The sequence below is a fragment of the Lutra lutra genome, chromosome 9 (genome assembly GCF_902655055.1).
Source record: "Lutra lutra chromosome 9, mLutLut1.2, whole genome shotgun sequence".
NCBI classification, from domain to species: Eukaryota; Metazoa; Chordata; class Mammalia; order Carnivora; family Mustelidae; genus Lutra; species Lutra lutra.
Window position 1 is genome coordinate 6,012,768 of NC_062286.1, and position 15,892 is coordinate 6,028,659.

At 36.5% G+C, this 15,892-nt stretch overlaps 1 protein-coding gene across 20 annotated transcripts in view; it reads right to left on the reverse strand.

Moving 5' to 3' along the window:
* Positions 1–15,892, reverse strand: part of KIDINS220 (kinase D interacting substrate 220) — a 108,780-nt gene that overhangs the window by 12,743 nt on the left and 80,145 nt on the right. For 11 of the 20 annotated variants that reach the window (XR_007129861.1, XM_047743809.1, XM_047743811.1 and 8 more), the window contains exons 23-28: positions 15,159–15,337; positions 13,807–14,033; positions 11,226–11,339; positions 10,410–10,466; positions 6,192–6,227; positions 4,502–4,534 (exon numbers count right to left, since the gene is read on the reverse strand). Coding sequence is in view for 19 of the 20 variants with exons in the window: in XM_047743809.1 (XP_047599765.1) it covers positions 4,502–4,534; positions 6,192–6,227; positions 10,410–10,466; positions 11,226–11,339; positions 13,807–14,033; positions 15,159–15,337 (646 nt within the window). In the remaining variant the exon portion in view is untranslated. The remainder of the gene's footprint in view (positions 1–4,501; positions 4,535–6,191; positions 6,228–10,409; positions 10,467–11,225; positions 11,340–13,806; positions 14,034–15,158; positions 15,338–15,892) is intronic. The other 9 variants (XM_047743814.1, XM_047743813.1, XM_047743804.1 and 6 more) reach the window with 4 other exon arrangements.

Genomic DNA, 15,892 nt, shown 5'->3' on the forward strand with positions numbered 1-15,892 from the left:
AAATGTGTGTAGTATGGGAAATGCCATTAAGGGATAGATTTAGCTACTGTTTTGCTTTAAGGAGTAGCTTGTATTATAGCAAATACAGCCTGATCACAACCATTTTTCTAAGAAGACAAAACATTCCATGAATCAAGCACAGGCTAACTTATCAAATGTTTACAGCCTGACTACAGAAGAATAGGGTACAGCCCTTAAGGAGGGGTTTAAAAAAAAAGGAACAAAGAGGGAAAATTACTGATGCCTATATTATAAAAATACAAAATGCAAAAATAAAATCTATGAAATAATTTTTAAGTGCCTATAGTAAACAGTTTTTTTTTTTTAAAGATTTTATTTATTTGACAGACAGAGATTACAAGTAGGCAGAGAGGCAGGCAGAGAGAGGAGGAAGCAGACTCTCTGCTGAGCAGAGAGCCTGATGTGGGGCTCGATCTCAGGACCCTGGGATCATGACCTGAGCCGAAGGCAGAGGCTTTAACCCACTGAGCCACCCAGGCGCCCCTATAGTAAACAGCTTTAAATGTCTCTAAGTACTACCTGAATAATCAATGACAGCTAAAGTTTTCAGATCCTGATCATATTTTATATCCAAGGAATTTAAAACTTCCCTTTAAGAATATATACAATAGGGGCGCCTGGGTGATCTCTGTCAAATAAATAAATAAAATCTTAAAAAAAAAAGAATTTATACAATAAACATATAAATATAAAACAATATTACTTCTTAACACATGTAAAAGTAAATACAATCCATTAAAATTTGGTCTCATTTAAAAGAAAAATCACAAGAATAAATAATCTAGTATTTACTTAGAAGAAAAATGTTTTCTGAATGTGGTGACATACTACAGAAGTATTTGCCCCGTGGTCCATTACATATGGACCACCTCATTCATGGATGTGGACACTGAGGTCTAAAGAGGTTAAATTTTGGGTTCAAAGTCACAGAATAAATAGTTGGTTAGTAGAAGATTTGGGCCAGAAGCCTAACTTAGCAGTTCTTAACAACTTCCTACTTTCCTTGTTCTAACAGTCTATTCTTGAAAAGTTTAAAGAAACTAGAACCACAATGGACAGAAGACAAGCCAACCAGCATAGCAGGTAATGACAACGTTCCAAATGATCTGCCCTGTTTACCGTTCAATCTGATCTTAAAATAAGTAAAACTTATCCTATCCTCAAGGATGTGTAAATTTATATTTTCTTTTACCATTAACAGGACAAAAGTACACCATAACACACCCAAAATGGCCTCGGGGCACCTGGGTGGCTCAGTGGGTTAAGCGGCTGCCTTTGGCTCAGGTCATGATCTCAGGGTCCTGGGATGGAGTCCCGCATCAGGAGCTCTGCTCAGCAGGGAGCCTGCTTCCCTCTCTCTCTCTCTGCCTGCCTCTCTGCCTACTTGTGATCTGTCCTTGTCAAATAAATAAATAAAATCTTAAAAAAAAATGGCTAGAAGCCAATTGTTAAACTTTATTTGTAATGTGAAAGCATAAATGATGCTGTCTTAAGAACTGATAAATAAATATATACACAAATAGTACATACAGAACGTACATCGGTATTACATATAGATGCAGCTAGGGAATGGACCATATCGAACAGGGACTGTAGCATCAATTTTATGACAGGGAATCTCAGCAAGTTCACAAGTATGGGACGGACCCAGAAAAGTATAGAAATTAATGACTTGGAATATCCTGTACCAAACATCTTTAGTCATAGTTTGTTTTTAATGAAATATAAATTTTAAATATGCCATATATTATATGGTCCAAGCTACACTGCTTCAAAAATACTAAGAGCAAAACATTAGTATTTCCATAATTTAGTTTTCATATCCCTAATCATAGTTTGATTTTCTGCCTAAATGATATAGCCAATATTCAAGGTATAATTCCTCAGTATCTACAATGGAAATTTAAAATCCTTTGTAAGAATTTTTAATAACCGAACTTGTTTTATCTTCCTTTCCTTTAAACAGCTTTATTGAGTTATAATTCACATACCCTACAATTCTCTCTTTTAAAGTGTATGATTCAATAGTTTTTACTATATTTGCAGAGTTATAAAACCATCACCCCAATTCATTTTATGACATTTTCACATCCCTAAAACGAAATGCCTGTCTCCATCAGCAGTCATTCTCCATCCCTCCAACATCTACTCCCAGCCCCTGTCAACTAGGGAATCCTTCTGTCTCCAGACTTGCCTGTTCTGGACATTTTCTATAAATGGAGCCATACAACATGTGACATTTTATGTCTGGCTTCCTTCATGTAGGATAATGTCAAGGTTCAGCCATGTGATAGCATGTACTAGCACTTCATTCTTTGTATTGCTGAATAATATTTATCTTTTAAATGATCTTTAATACTGCCTTCCAAATATTCTTATTCCTCAACCTGTCTCTTCTCTCTGGATACATTTCTACTTAAGATATTCTTCATTCAAAAACAACAAATGAACAGTTTGATCACCAAAATAATTATCATACTGGATTATAACTTATCCTATATAGAATGAGTCCATAATGATGTAAAGAAATAACTGAATAAGTGAAAACAGATAATTGAATAAATGAAGAATGAAAGACAGCTTTTCCTTATAGAGTTGGATTCATAAATGTGGAAGGAAACAGAAAATTACCATGAAGAAACCACCACAGTCATAGCGGTTGTACATAAGATACCTCAACGTGTACTGAAATTAATGCGTAAAAGTATAAGCAGAAACAGGTTATTTGCAGAGTGTCAAAGTATCTCTCCCAAGATATTTATTCATTACAAAGGAGAAAGTAAAACTTCACAGCGTTGAAATCTGGCAGACGCCACCTTAACCAATGATTAAGGTCAGCATTACCAGCATTACCAGCGGTAAGAAGCGGCCCAGCACTAATAAGGACGTGCGGAGAAGGGCATCACATCATTCCTGTGGGTCTCTTATGAGAGGTACTATAGCCTCCAAAGACAAACCCAAGTAGAGGAACAGTCTGCAAAACATCTGACCAGTATTCTTCAAGAGTGGTAATTAAGGTCACGAAAGACAAGGAAGAACCAAGGGATTGTCACAGACCAGAGAACTCTAAGAAGTAATTAGCACCAAACACAACTGGATTGGATCTTGGATCAGAAAAATTACATTAGTGGAAAAAATGGGTGAAATTCAAGTAAAATCTATAGTTAGTCAACATAATCGTACCACTTTAATTTCTGCTCTTGAACAGTATACTAGTTATGAAAGATGTTAACATCAAGAGAGTACTATTTTCGTACCTTTTCTAAGTCTAAAATTATTTTAAAGTAAAAGTTTTTTTTTTTTAATCCCCAAAAAACTCTATTTCTGACAGTGCTGAAAAGGAAAAGTATAATAGGCGTAAAATAAATTAACTCTGCCAGCTTAGGAGAAATGTAAACTTTTAGAGTATCTTATTTCCACAGGGAATCTGGGAACTCAGCAAGAGAGACCTGCTGACTGATACTTCTCTCGTCCTTCGAAAGGGAAAGCTCCATATAACTTTAAAACACTTGTACTTTATCAATTATTTGAAAACATAACTTCTCAAAAAAAAAAAAAAACCCCACAACTTATTGTTGGGGATTATGTAGAAAATATATATTCCCCGAATGACTTAAAGTTTTATAAGACAGACAAACAGGAACATAAGATCCCTGTAATTCCATCAAAGCTATCATCTGACTCTTGACTAGATTTAAGTAGGGCTATATCAAGATAAAGAGTAAATTATCAATAAATTAAAATATGTTATAATATGCTTCTTTGAGTAGGAGAACTGGTAATTATCTGCCAGGTCTTTCCTCAAGTAATCACATATAATACAACTATTCTGAAACCAAATCAATCTCAGTAACCAAAATAATGATTTTTGGGTGGAAATCTCATCAAAGGAAGGTGAAAGAGTAAAAAAGTGATACGAAAAAAGCATACTTAATAATTCAACAGGTAAATTACTAGAAAACTAATTATATTACTTTGACAATACAAAGACTGGTAATACATTCAAGTTTATCATGCATTCTTACTTGAAATATACCTGCTCTAAGCCTAGAACAGATCATCTCAGCAAATAACACAATTTATTTTTAAAAAATTTCTAATGCAGATATTTGAATACAGAAGATGTTAGTTTGTTTAAACTGTTAAATATAAACTTCAAAATGCATACAAATCAGAATTTCTTCAGGAAAAAGCAAAGATAACAAAACAGACTAGAATTACCTTGATGTAAGTGTATTATTTCATATTGTAAGTAGATTATAACTACGCTCTGAAACATTACCATGTCGGTAAATTCATGAAATAAGCTTAGCACTGGTTAGCCAGAATGCATGCCGTGCAAAGGCTGGAAGCAGCTATTAAAATAAACCCAAGGCACTGAAATAAGCACCGATTTTATCAACAGCCCAGCGCGAAAGTGCCAGTGATTGCTTCTAATAGTCTAGTAAGAAACGTAAGATTTCACTGAAAATTTCTGTACCTGTCTTTGCTTGTTAAACCCAGAGTCACACGGCTTTAAGGAAGGAATAAAACAGAATGAAGGAAACGAGCTTAAGTAAAACATCAAACAGGCACATGTAATAAACACAGGCACCACGCTTGTCACTCCTCAGACTTTCCGTAGCTTTGAACACACCACTTCTGCAGCAGCACAGGGCAAGGAACACACGCAGCCGTGCACGTGCGCACACACACACATACAGTAGTTTAATGTCATTAACACGTGCTTGGTAACTTTATCATTGTACTCTCAAAATTCATAGTCTTCCCATTAAACGAATGACACATGGGCCATACATTCAACAAGAAAACGGACTAAATAAAACTTGCTCTAAAAGTCAGTTTTTCTACCACATACCAACATAAAATTAACATTTAAATATTCTGATTAAAACACTACAGCTAAAGTTAACCAATTTAATAAGAATACAAGCACTTGGAATTCACATGATCACTTCATAAAATGAACTGTTATCTAGCCACCCTACACTTAATGCTCAGAAACCTACTTTTCACACTTGGGTTTTGTTTCATTGGGCATTTGGCACATGAGAGATACATTAAAACAGCATCTAAAAAGAAAGGCCTTAACAGCCTTATGGCTTTACACTATATCGGCAAAAAATATCTGCATACCATGATTAACATAACTAATTTTAGTGATGGAGATTTTTAAAAAGCTCCAATTCAAAGCAGATGCCATTTTTCTGTACCCATTAGGCACGGAATTAGGTACCCATCAGGCTGGTGGCAAAAACTGTTAAATAGTTAAATTAATCTACAGAGGACTGACAATATTGATTCAAAATTAGTTTCCAATATTGGGTTTTTTTAATCAATACGACTATTTTTATTTTATTTTCTTATTGTTATGTAAGTCACCATACAGTACATCAGTTTTTGATGCAGTGTTCCATGAGTCATAGTTTCAGTAAAGGACAGGGCTTTGCTGTTTGCTAGCCTAATGTCAGATGTTCTCCTTCTGACCTACTCAGTATCTGCTGTACCTAATGGAAACCTTGCTTTCTAATTTACCTCATAAATAGGATTTGCAGAAAGTTACCACGTATCTCTCTATATATTTGTGAGGACTCGAAAAAAATATTAAAAAGGAGTCCTAATGAAATGCCAGCTTAGTCTAAGATACTAGAAACACAAAAGAAAGCTACTGTCAACCTAGTTAGAAAATATAACTTATTCTTCAAATTACATGAGAAGTAATAATGAGGTCAAAGTTAACAGACGAGGCTTAACCTACCTTTTAGGGCAATCTTAAAAAAAAAAGTACTAAAACTGCAATGAATGTGATTGTTATTTTTTAACTTCTAATTGTACTCTAGGATGTCTGTGATCTCGTTACTGCAATATATTTCTGTGGAAATCTCTCCATCAATTTTGTGCCAGTTTATTAATTGCTTAGGGAGAAAAGTTTTCTTGAGTTTGAGGCTGGCACAAAGACTTTCAAGCCCAAAGTGCACACAATTTTTCACTATATCATGGAAGTAAAAATAAGTTAATACTTTTCCATACTGAAACAGAATAATAAAAACACATTTCTAATATACTTTAGAAAGTGTGAATGACGCTGAGAAAAGCCACTGAGAGGAGGCCGGGAGTGTGTGCCCGAATCCTACACCCTGAACAAAACCTAGAACGAGCCCATTTCTTACCCAAGGCATCTTTAACTTTCTCGTCCAACTCTGCTCCTGAACAATGAGAAACAGCTTGATTTGGATATACATTTGTTTGCAAACAGGTTAAAAGTTCTAAGCCAGTGGTGGAAATAAAAATTATCTACAGTTCAGCCCCATCTTTTTTTACTTTACTTTTTCTTCTTCTTTTTGCTAATTACTTATAGCTACTCTGCCAACTGCATCCAGTTTCATGAAAACCAAGACCTTCATTTTAATACCTTTATTAATTCATCAATTTTCATTGATCTCTAACGGCACGCGGGAAATAAGGATACTGTCATTAATTCTGTCTTTGCACTTCTGAAGTTCTTCACAATAATACTGAGTACTAATTCTTTTCATGCCTTTTTAAAAAATTAATTCTTTAAAGATTTTATTTACTTATTTGCCAGAGAGAGAGAGCACAAGCAGGGGGAGCAGCAGGCAGAGGGAGAAGCAGGCTCCCCACTGAGCAGAGAGCCCAATGTGGGGCTCAATCCCAGGACCCTGAGATCAGGACCTGAGCCGAAGGCAGACGCTTAACCGACTAAGCCACCCAGGCGCCCCAATTTTTCATGACTTTTCAGTGCGGTATGTAGCTGCCTGAAGGTATCAAGTAAATCTGTGGCACAGAAGCCTGAGAATGACTGACTTCGGAGCCCAGAGAATTCCCTTGGCAGCCTCTGAACCCAAAGGCTCGATGTGGGCAGGAGTTTCATCAGTGTTGTCCGCTGCTGTCTGCCACCAGGATGGTGCCCGGTAGACACTCAACAGATCTGTTGAGCCAGTAAGCGATCACACAGGGACCTGTAGAACTCAGCACTAAGTAATTCAAGGAAGGATAAGAAGGGAAGAAATGCTGTATCGTTCCTGCTTTTGAAGGACTGCTTTTCAGTGAAATACGGTTTCCACCATGAGCAGCAGACCTTAGATAAAAACCGACGCCAGTACTGCTAAGAGCAACTCTGAAAGACCATACCAGAATGCCACGGAGGCTCCCCGGCCTGAGAGAAGCCCTCCCCACTGGTCCTCCCCTTCATGGTCACAGATGCTCGGATGCCATTATTTCTAGCGGGACCTGGACTGAAAGAAAGCACAGGCACCACGTACATTCCCTGGAAAGCAGTCACAACTTTAAAGTATTTGGAGCACTCAAATAGCCCAGAAATCCTTCTAAATTCTAAGAAAGCAAACCAACAGAAGCATCAGCAGATGAAAGGCAGAGTTAACCTACACTGACTGGGTATCTGTACACTACTCCTACTCCTGAGACAGGTAATTTAACATGAAACACTTTTAGTTCGAGTCTTTAAAGCTCCATAAAATTTGGCCTTGGTGTAGTAATAATAATAATAATTAAGTCTTGAAAGTGTCCTAAAGTTGAGGAATCCTTACATCAGACCTATGTGGTAGGTCTGCTTTTTCCAGATGAGGAAGTTGGGCATCGAGGAGGTTAAGTAATTTGTCCAAGGCAAAGCGCTAGCCACCAGGGTAGGGTCTATGGGACTTCAGATCGAACACCTGGCTAAGGCATGCTGAGTGTTAACAGGGGCGAAGAAAGCAGCACAGTCTGAGGAATGGGCTGTGACACGGGCAAGTGGCTCCGGCCCCACATCGGGCCCTCCCCTCCTGTGCACCTCAGACAAGTCTCTCAGACCCAGTCCTGAAAGTTCTGCACTGTGGAGCTGAATGAGGCCACGGGTCCTAGTGCTCCTGCGGCCCCTCAAAAGGGAAGGCAAGTCCAGGGTGGGGGCCACACCTGCACTTTTACTGGTTTTATGAACTAGAGTTCTAATTAGTATTTCATTTCTGAAAAAAACTTCTCTGCTTTAAAAGTTTGAAAACCACAGTCCATTCGAGCTCTGATTTCTGGGGAACATATCTTGGGTCCAGTGTTAATCTTCCTCCCCAGTTTTATAAGATTTGACATGTATTTTCTCTACATAAAATTGTTTTTTAAAGTTAGCATAGAGTCTTGTATTTTACCTCTTCACTGTTGTTGAACACCCGGACATACCTATAACTTATCTGGAAGTCCTTGGCTGGCCTTCACAAGCTATACTCATGACAATGTTCCTTAATGTGAATCTACTTTTTAAAGGTTTATCAGAATTCCCTGTGGTAAAAAAAGATGGGACCACTTATGTTGAAAATAACAGTTGGTTAACTCGTTATGGTCTTCCTCTTATTGGTGGTATTGTTTATTTATTTTTACTCATTACTTTGTGTCTGTAATGACAATTTATCCAAAAGCGTTCGTGTAGCTCCTGACTTATCTATAAGCAGCTCTTATCATCAGCTGTTGCATATGGGGGGACAGCTGAATGAGCAAACAGACCTGACCCAGAATCCTATTATCTCAGAAATACAAAACTTTCTACCACAGGACTGGAAAGCCATATGAGCTCCGAAGGGTTAAATAATTTTTATATTAACTATTTCTGTGTTGGTTCAGCTATAAAAATCCTAGACAATGTTTCCAAGTACAGATACTTCACATTTCCACCACTGCTTTTGATCTGGGTTTGAACTAAGTGTCTATTTTTACTAGTCTTCTACCAAACAAATTTTACATGCTACTGTCATTGTTAATTTCTTAAAAGCAAAGAAAGCTTGGTAAGCACTTATTATTCACTAAGCCAATCACAAAACTATCTTTTAATATTAAAAGGAGAGCAAACAGTACGGTTATTTCACTAAACAAAGGCACTAATATATGCAGAGCACCTTTATCCTTTGTTATTGGGTTTCTAAACACATCACAAGAATTGCATTATTTCCCCTTCCTCAAAAACTCATTTCAAATTTGCTTAATGCTCCTTCACTGGTCCCTGAAAGAAACTACAGATATCTTCTAATTACAAGTGTTTGTCCACATACTCAAGCATAGGAATAGCTACTATTTTAGCATGTCTGTGTCATTAAGACCAATCAAATTCTTCACAGTATCTGATTTTCATCAAAAGTTTGCTAAGGAATTTTAGCTTAGAGAATTGCATTACATGCATGAATGTATGTATGAAGGGCTCTCTGACTAAACTAAAAGTCATTCTTGCATATAGTGGCAATGATCCACGCATTAAAGATTCCCCCAACACCCAAATAGAATTATTATGGTTTATTGTGTCTATTATTCCTGGATAATTGGAGTCACTCAAACACTTCAGCTGAAATGTTAATGACTTAAAAGGAATCATCAACTCCTCAATGAAAACACCAAAATGGTTCTCTTTCCTCTCTTACTAACATTAACTCAAAGAAAATTAAAATGTAAAAACTACTGCCTACCCAAATGCATGTTTTAAGTTCAAAGTTACGGATAAGCTCAGGATGTAGTATTTCCCCCACGTTAATTCTGTCAAGCCACACTTTAGCAGAGCTCTAGATTAAACTGATCATGTCCACATGGGCATAACATTCTGCAAATAAATCAAAAGAAGGTAAAATACAAACTGGGTTCCTAAATTCCATATTGAGTAAATGAAGATTTTAAGGCTCATCACAGTAAACATATTTCTTATTAAATACAAAGTCCTGAATAACAAATATACGGAATGATTTCCCATACAATTTTTTTTAAGAAACTCCACTTTAAGGTGTTGGCCCAAAAAGGTTTAAATAATTCCCTTTACATAATAAACTACCTCTGTTTACCTAGCAATTTTATTTTAATAAAAATACAGGTCAAGAAAAATAGCACTACATTCACACTGGGGTTTCACAAACTGTGGACACCCAGATTAAGACTGCGTCACTACAGATGCATTCTGGTCTACACCACCGAGCTTCTAATGTCCTTCTGTGGTCTTGAGGGTGATTTTGGATACTTTCAAAAGTATTCCACATGTGCAGTACCAACTGTCGGCTTAAGAAAAATAATCAAAGGTGAAAATATTGCTCAACACTAAGGAACATATGCCACCTACTGACTACTCCTAAAGGCTGCTAGAAAAATCCTGCCCTTGGACAATAAAAAAAGAGCCCATCCCACGTCATTGAAAAAGGGGAAAAACTGGAGGAAATAAAGGGTAAAGTTAAACATTAGCTTTTAAATTAATCCATGAACTATAACGATTAGTATCAGCTACTCTACGCTAGTGGCCACAACAGCACAGACGCAGAGTTAGGGGACTGCTGTCACCACAACTAGGACAGTTGTTATGGCTGCAGAAGCGATGACAGGTTCGTGTTCCCACCACAAGACTACTCCGTTACCCGCAAGGAGTCTGTGGGTGAAGGAAGCCCTTCAGCAGCATCCTCCTTGATAACCTCCTAACAACACAAAACAAGAGCGTGGGTGAAAGGTGAGGGGGGCAAACTAGGATGACGAATGGACACGATGCTGACATGATCACAGACGACACTGAAACCTGGCTGTGAGTCGATTCCCCTAGTGACATTTAAATTTGAAATAACAGTTTAAGTTCTATAGCTTTTACCTTCTAATGTATAAAAATATATTAACAAGAAATTTCTTTTTGTGAATTGTTAAACTAAGCTGACCATCAGGAACACATAATATTTTACAATGTATTTTGTTTTGGATTAGAGTCAATCATACGTTTAAGTAATTCCCTAATTCTATTTAATTTCTGCTTTAAATTAAAATGCTCTTCCAATATACCCTCGAATTTTTATACCATAGGGCTAACATACATACATATATATAAATACACACACACACACACACAGATACCATGTATGTATATTTTTGTAAAAAGATATTAGAAATTAGCAAATGTAAAGCTTTAGTTTTTAGAGTTTTGGTAACAGACACTGAACTCTAAGCCAGAAACTCTGGTTGTAAACAGCTCAACATTTATTCACTGAGGCCGCTAGTCATTTTCCTTCCATAGACATTTGCCAGAAATGAAAACAAAATACATTTTATGTTAGTAAGAGCTTATCTGTCTTAAGACTATTTATAAAGTAAGTTGCATTCTTTTGTTACAGAAAGGAAATAACCAAACTTCTACTGCTGTCTGTGTGTCTTATTAGATTAATATTTTAGTTACCCTTTTTTATACTTACTAGGCCATTGCTCTGATCTCTGGGCAAATTCGTTTTTACTGATGGACGTGAGATGAGGTGTTGGGAGCTGCCAGGGTAATACCTTGGCGTGTAAAGGTAGGGGGCAAAGAATGGCTATGGAAAAAACACGTAACAAAAGAAGGGGATAAACAATTACAGAAATCAAAGTGTGATGAGATTTATCAAATGAAACTAACCAATAAAACACAACTCCAAATTTTTAATAATGCAAGTGACAAAACAAAAGAAAAAGAGCCTTACTTATAGTCTCTAAGATATCAAACCCAAATTTGAGACCCAGTATTTAAATTTTCATATTGTTGATTTAATATAAGGTTTTTTAAGCAACTAAAGTTTTACACCTTACAGTCTGACAAGAGTTTTTCCTTAACATTTTTATGGGCTTACCATGTATCAGTTCCTAAGTGACTTACAAATATTAACTCACAATTTATTTAACAACAACAACAAAAATAAGCAAAATGGACTCTTAATACCATTCTTTTCAAAAAAAGACTAGCCTTAAGAAAGTCAAAAAAAGTCTTAACATATATGAGAACACCCTAGCATGGATTCCAGGAATATTATTACTCTAAGTTCCCAGAGCTCACTTTATATCCTATGCCCTAGAGTGTATTTCCTAAATAAGGTGTGTTTTTTTAATGGGGAATCCATTGTTGAGCGAGATTTATAACTCCGGCATTTATTTGTAGCCAACTTCACATAAACAGGAGGTATGAGATTATATGTGCTAAACATAAAGATTAAAACTCATTAAGCTTCATTACACTGAAATAACATCTTCCCATACCTTTTTACTGCTGCCATTTAAGAAAATTATTCCCCTTTTAACTTTCAGACTAAGAACCTCAAATAACTAGAACAAAAAAATAACTAGATCTAAAAACATGAGAAAATGTTAAGTGTTTTTAAAAATGATAAAATACTCTTAAAGCATCACATCAGCCTGATGGTATGGTAAATTAAAAAAATAAGTAAATTTTTTGGTTTCAAAACCTCAACTGTCATCTACCGATCAATGAGCCATTTTATGTAAAATTACAGCAGATTTTAAGACTGCTAAATAAAACCCTGCATTTCAACACTGTCTACCACACAGTTAAATTTTACAAGGATGGAATACATTATAAAATGCTATTGTTCCACCTTTTTCTCCTTGTCTGAATAAAAGAATAGAATAACATTCATACGACCTCTATGAAGAGTGCCCCTAATTACAGTTGAGCTTGAACAACACAGGGGTGAGGAGTTCTGATCCCCACCACCCCCCACCCCCAAAACTGTGTAGTCGAAAACCTGTCAAAATAACTTTTGACTTCCCAAAAACTTAATTACTAATGGCCTACTGGCGACGGGAAGCCTTACCGACAATAGTAACAGTCAAATGCACATATTTTATAGGGTTTATGCACTATATGCTGTATTCTTACAATAAAGTAAGCTATAGAACAGCAAATATTAAGAAAAGCATAAGGAAAACACATTTATAGTACTGTACTGTAATTGTTTTAAAAATGCTGTGTAAAAGTGGACCCACACAGCTGAAACCTGTGTTGTTCAAGGGTCAACTGTACTTATATGGCCAACATTTTTCAAAACCTGAAAATTTAATTTAAATTCTGGAATTTCTTCATTGCCACATTTACTCTAAACTTTGCTTTCTTCCTAGCTTGCGTGGCATTTACTTAGGCATGCAGTTGGCTTCTGTGAACACTAACCCCTACGTTTTTCTCAAATTAGACTAAAGAGGGAGACAACAAAAATAAGAAACAGTAATGGACCTTAGCGTATCATTCCAGAAAGTATAATACTAGGGCTCATGCTCCAATATCCTGTAGGAAATATTAGTGCTTAAGATCAGTAGGATGGGTATAGCTCAGGCCACTAAACTTGATAGGGTCTGTATATTACTGATCACTGTACTTCCACCTTTTGCAGTAGAAAATGATCACATTTATACTAAGTAAATAATTATGCACGACTGCACATAACCTGAAATATAACTCCAGAAATGGCTATAGTGCTATTACTTGGCAATAACATCTGAATCCTACAAGTGGTATCTTCTATCATAATCTCACATTTAAAAGCTGTAACACATATTAAATAGATTTACTGAATACAGTGGAAATTTAAGTTTGAAGTTAAATCATTGTTCTAAATGCCAATATAATTATGCAAAATATAACAAATGGAACACTGTTTATGAACAAATAGAGAAACAGCTCCCTTTGTGGCACAGGATAGTCACTGATGACCCGTGGAGTTCACTTCCTTAAAAAAGCAAAAAGCGTCTCTAACATTCGAGACTCAGCTGAGATCTAGACCCCATTAAAGTTAAAAGTTCTTTTTATTTTTTAAAAAAATCATGTATTTTTTTTCAGCATAACAGTATTCATTATTTTTGCACAAAATCATGTATTTTAAATTCAAACTTAACATTTTTCCTATTTTAAAGCTAATGTGCAGTTTCAAAACAATAACAGACTCCACAGCAGAAAACTTCTGGTATTTCCCCCAAACAAATTCTTAGAATGAAAGATTCCTCTCACTTCCTTACCCTGTTGTAGAATGGATGCTGAGGACCTGTCATCCCACTGTAATAGCTGCTGTGAGGCTGTGGTGACACAACCCCACCTCCAAACGGTCCATTGAAGGAAGTGGAAGAAGAGCAGACAGATGGGGGCTGGCTGTAGCCTGACGGGGGTCTAGGTGGAGCTTCATGAAGAGGCAGTGGAGGATACGCGAGCCCCCCAATATTAATCTGGTCTCTCGCAGCGCGAACATCTGAAAGATTAAACGGTACCCCAGAAGACAAAAGAAAAGAGGACTTCAGTCATCAGTCCAGCTATCACGTCCTCCTTTAGTTATCAAATAGAAACATGCTTTTTTTCCACTCTTGCCAAGGATTCCAACTGACTTAAAGGAGACAGGAAATCCTGACTCATAAAAATCTTGTTCATAGACATTCTAGTGAGAAAAAACTCAACTACTTTGCATAAAAGCTTTTCTCACCATTTGAAAAGTCACCAACATCTGGATTCTTCTCTTCAGTTACCAGAACAGTAAAATTTTTTCTCTAACTATTTAAGGTATTTGTGCTATTCTAACAGTGGTTATGATCCATAAGGTGTTATTATTCATAACTATTATTAACTAATAGTTATGAATAATAACTACTAATAACTCACAGTGGTCTAATACTAATAAATACAGTGATTACTAAACTGTGGGTGTGCAAACTGTATGATTTATCCTTCTCTGAACAAAACAAACAATTCCATAGCCATAAAATACACCTTGATATCAGCCTTAAAACCGGTACCTAAAAAAGAAAGCAGAAGTAGACTGAAGCTCTCTCTTCATAACTCTCAGGAAACTCAACGGTGGGTCAGCAGTGCCACACGGAAGATAATGTGTTTCAGGAATGGTTGTGTGTGTGTGTGCGTGCGCATACAGCAGTGGTTCAAGAACAAATGAAATGATTCCAGAACTTTAATGTCACCATCCTTAAGTTCCAGTCCACAAGTTTAAGTTAAAATTTATCAAGTAATATAAGGATATCTGTGCCCTTTCAGATAGAGACCCCTATTAAGATTAGTCACAGAAAAATTATAATGGACTGACATCTTACAGTGGTGACTGTTTCTTAAAAGGAATCTGATTGCAAAGAAGTCAGGTATGTGGGTTGAGAAACATTACAATAAGGTGGTTTTACAAGTGACATTTTCTTAGCAGTCTCTAAAGGAGGTCAAGATTCCTAATCCTCAGTTTCATTAACTGTCCTGTGTAGTGCTTGGTTCGGCACTTCTTGGTTTTTCATGGAGCAAGACAAACTCACATAGCTAAGTTAGAAATGCAAAACATCTTGAAGACCAGAGAAGACAAATCACATTTACTACTACTACCCACCTGCAATAATTTCCCGTAGCTTGGGGTCTAGGTTGACAGTACATGGCAAAAAGGTTTTTACATCTCGAGCCACAAGAACTGGGGTCCTTGAAGACAAAAACACTTCAAAGTTTCTTATATCTCCATCTATTTCTAGCAGTGGCTCAACATCTTTAGTTGTTGGAATATTCTTTGATATTCTTCAAACAAGAAACAAATGAAAAAAGGTCATTACTGTCCGTATCAGAAAGGAAAATTCCACATGTACCTTAAAATTTATATATGAAAATAAATAACACATTCTACATCTTGTTTTCATTAAAAATTTTCTTAAGAAAAAAAAACTTGTACATACACTACAAGATTACTAAGATAACAAGTGTGAGGTCAGCCTTTGGCCAAAGGCAGGACTGGAGCTAGGAAACAGGAAGGAGAGCAATATATCCTAGGCACTCACATGTTGGTGAGGACCGCTCTGTGCAAATTAAATGAGTTACCATTTTACACACGAGCAGAGTGAGCCTCACACAAACGAGGCAGCCTGCCTAGAGCCACGCAAGCGCACAGGACAAGCTGACTGGTTCTGCCTCCGCGCTTATTATGGGACACCACAGTTCTTTCCTTTGCAAAGAAGAGAAGAAATAAACAGTAGTTTTTAAATAAATTACATAAAGTAGAAAAAAGTTAGTACAGGTTTTTCCTTTTTCAAAAAAGGTCTTATTCTCTATTTCTTCACTGCTCAGACCCAATCCCGG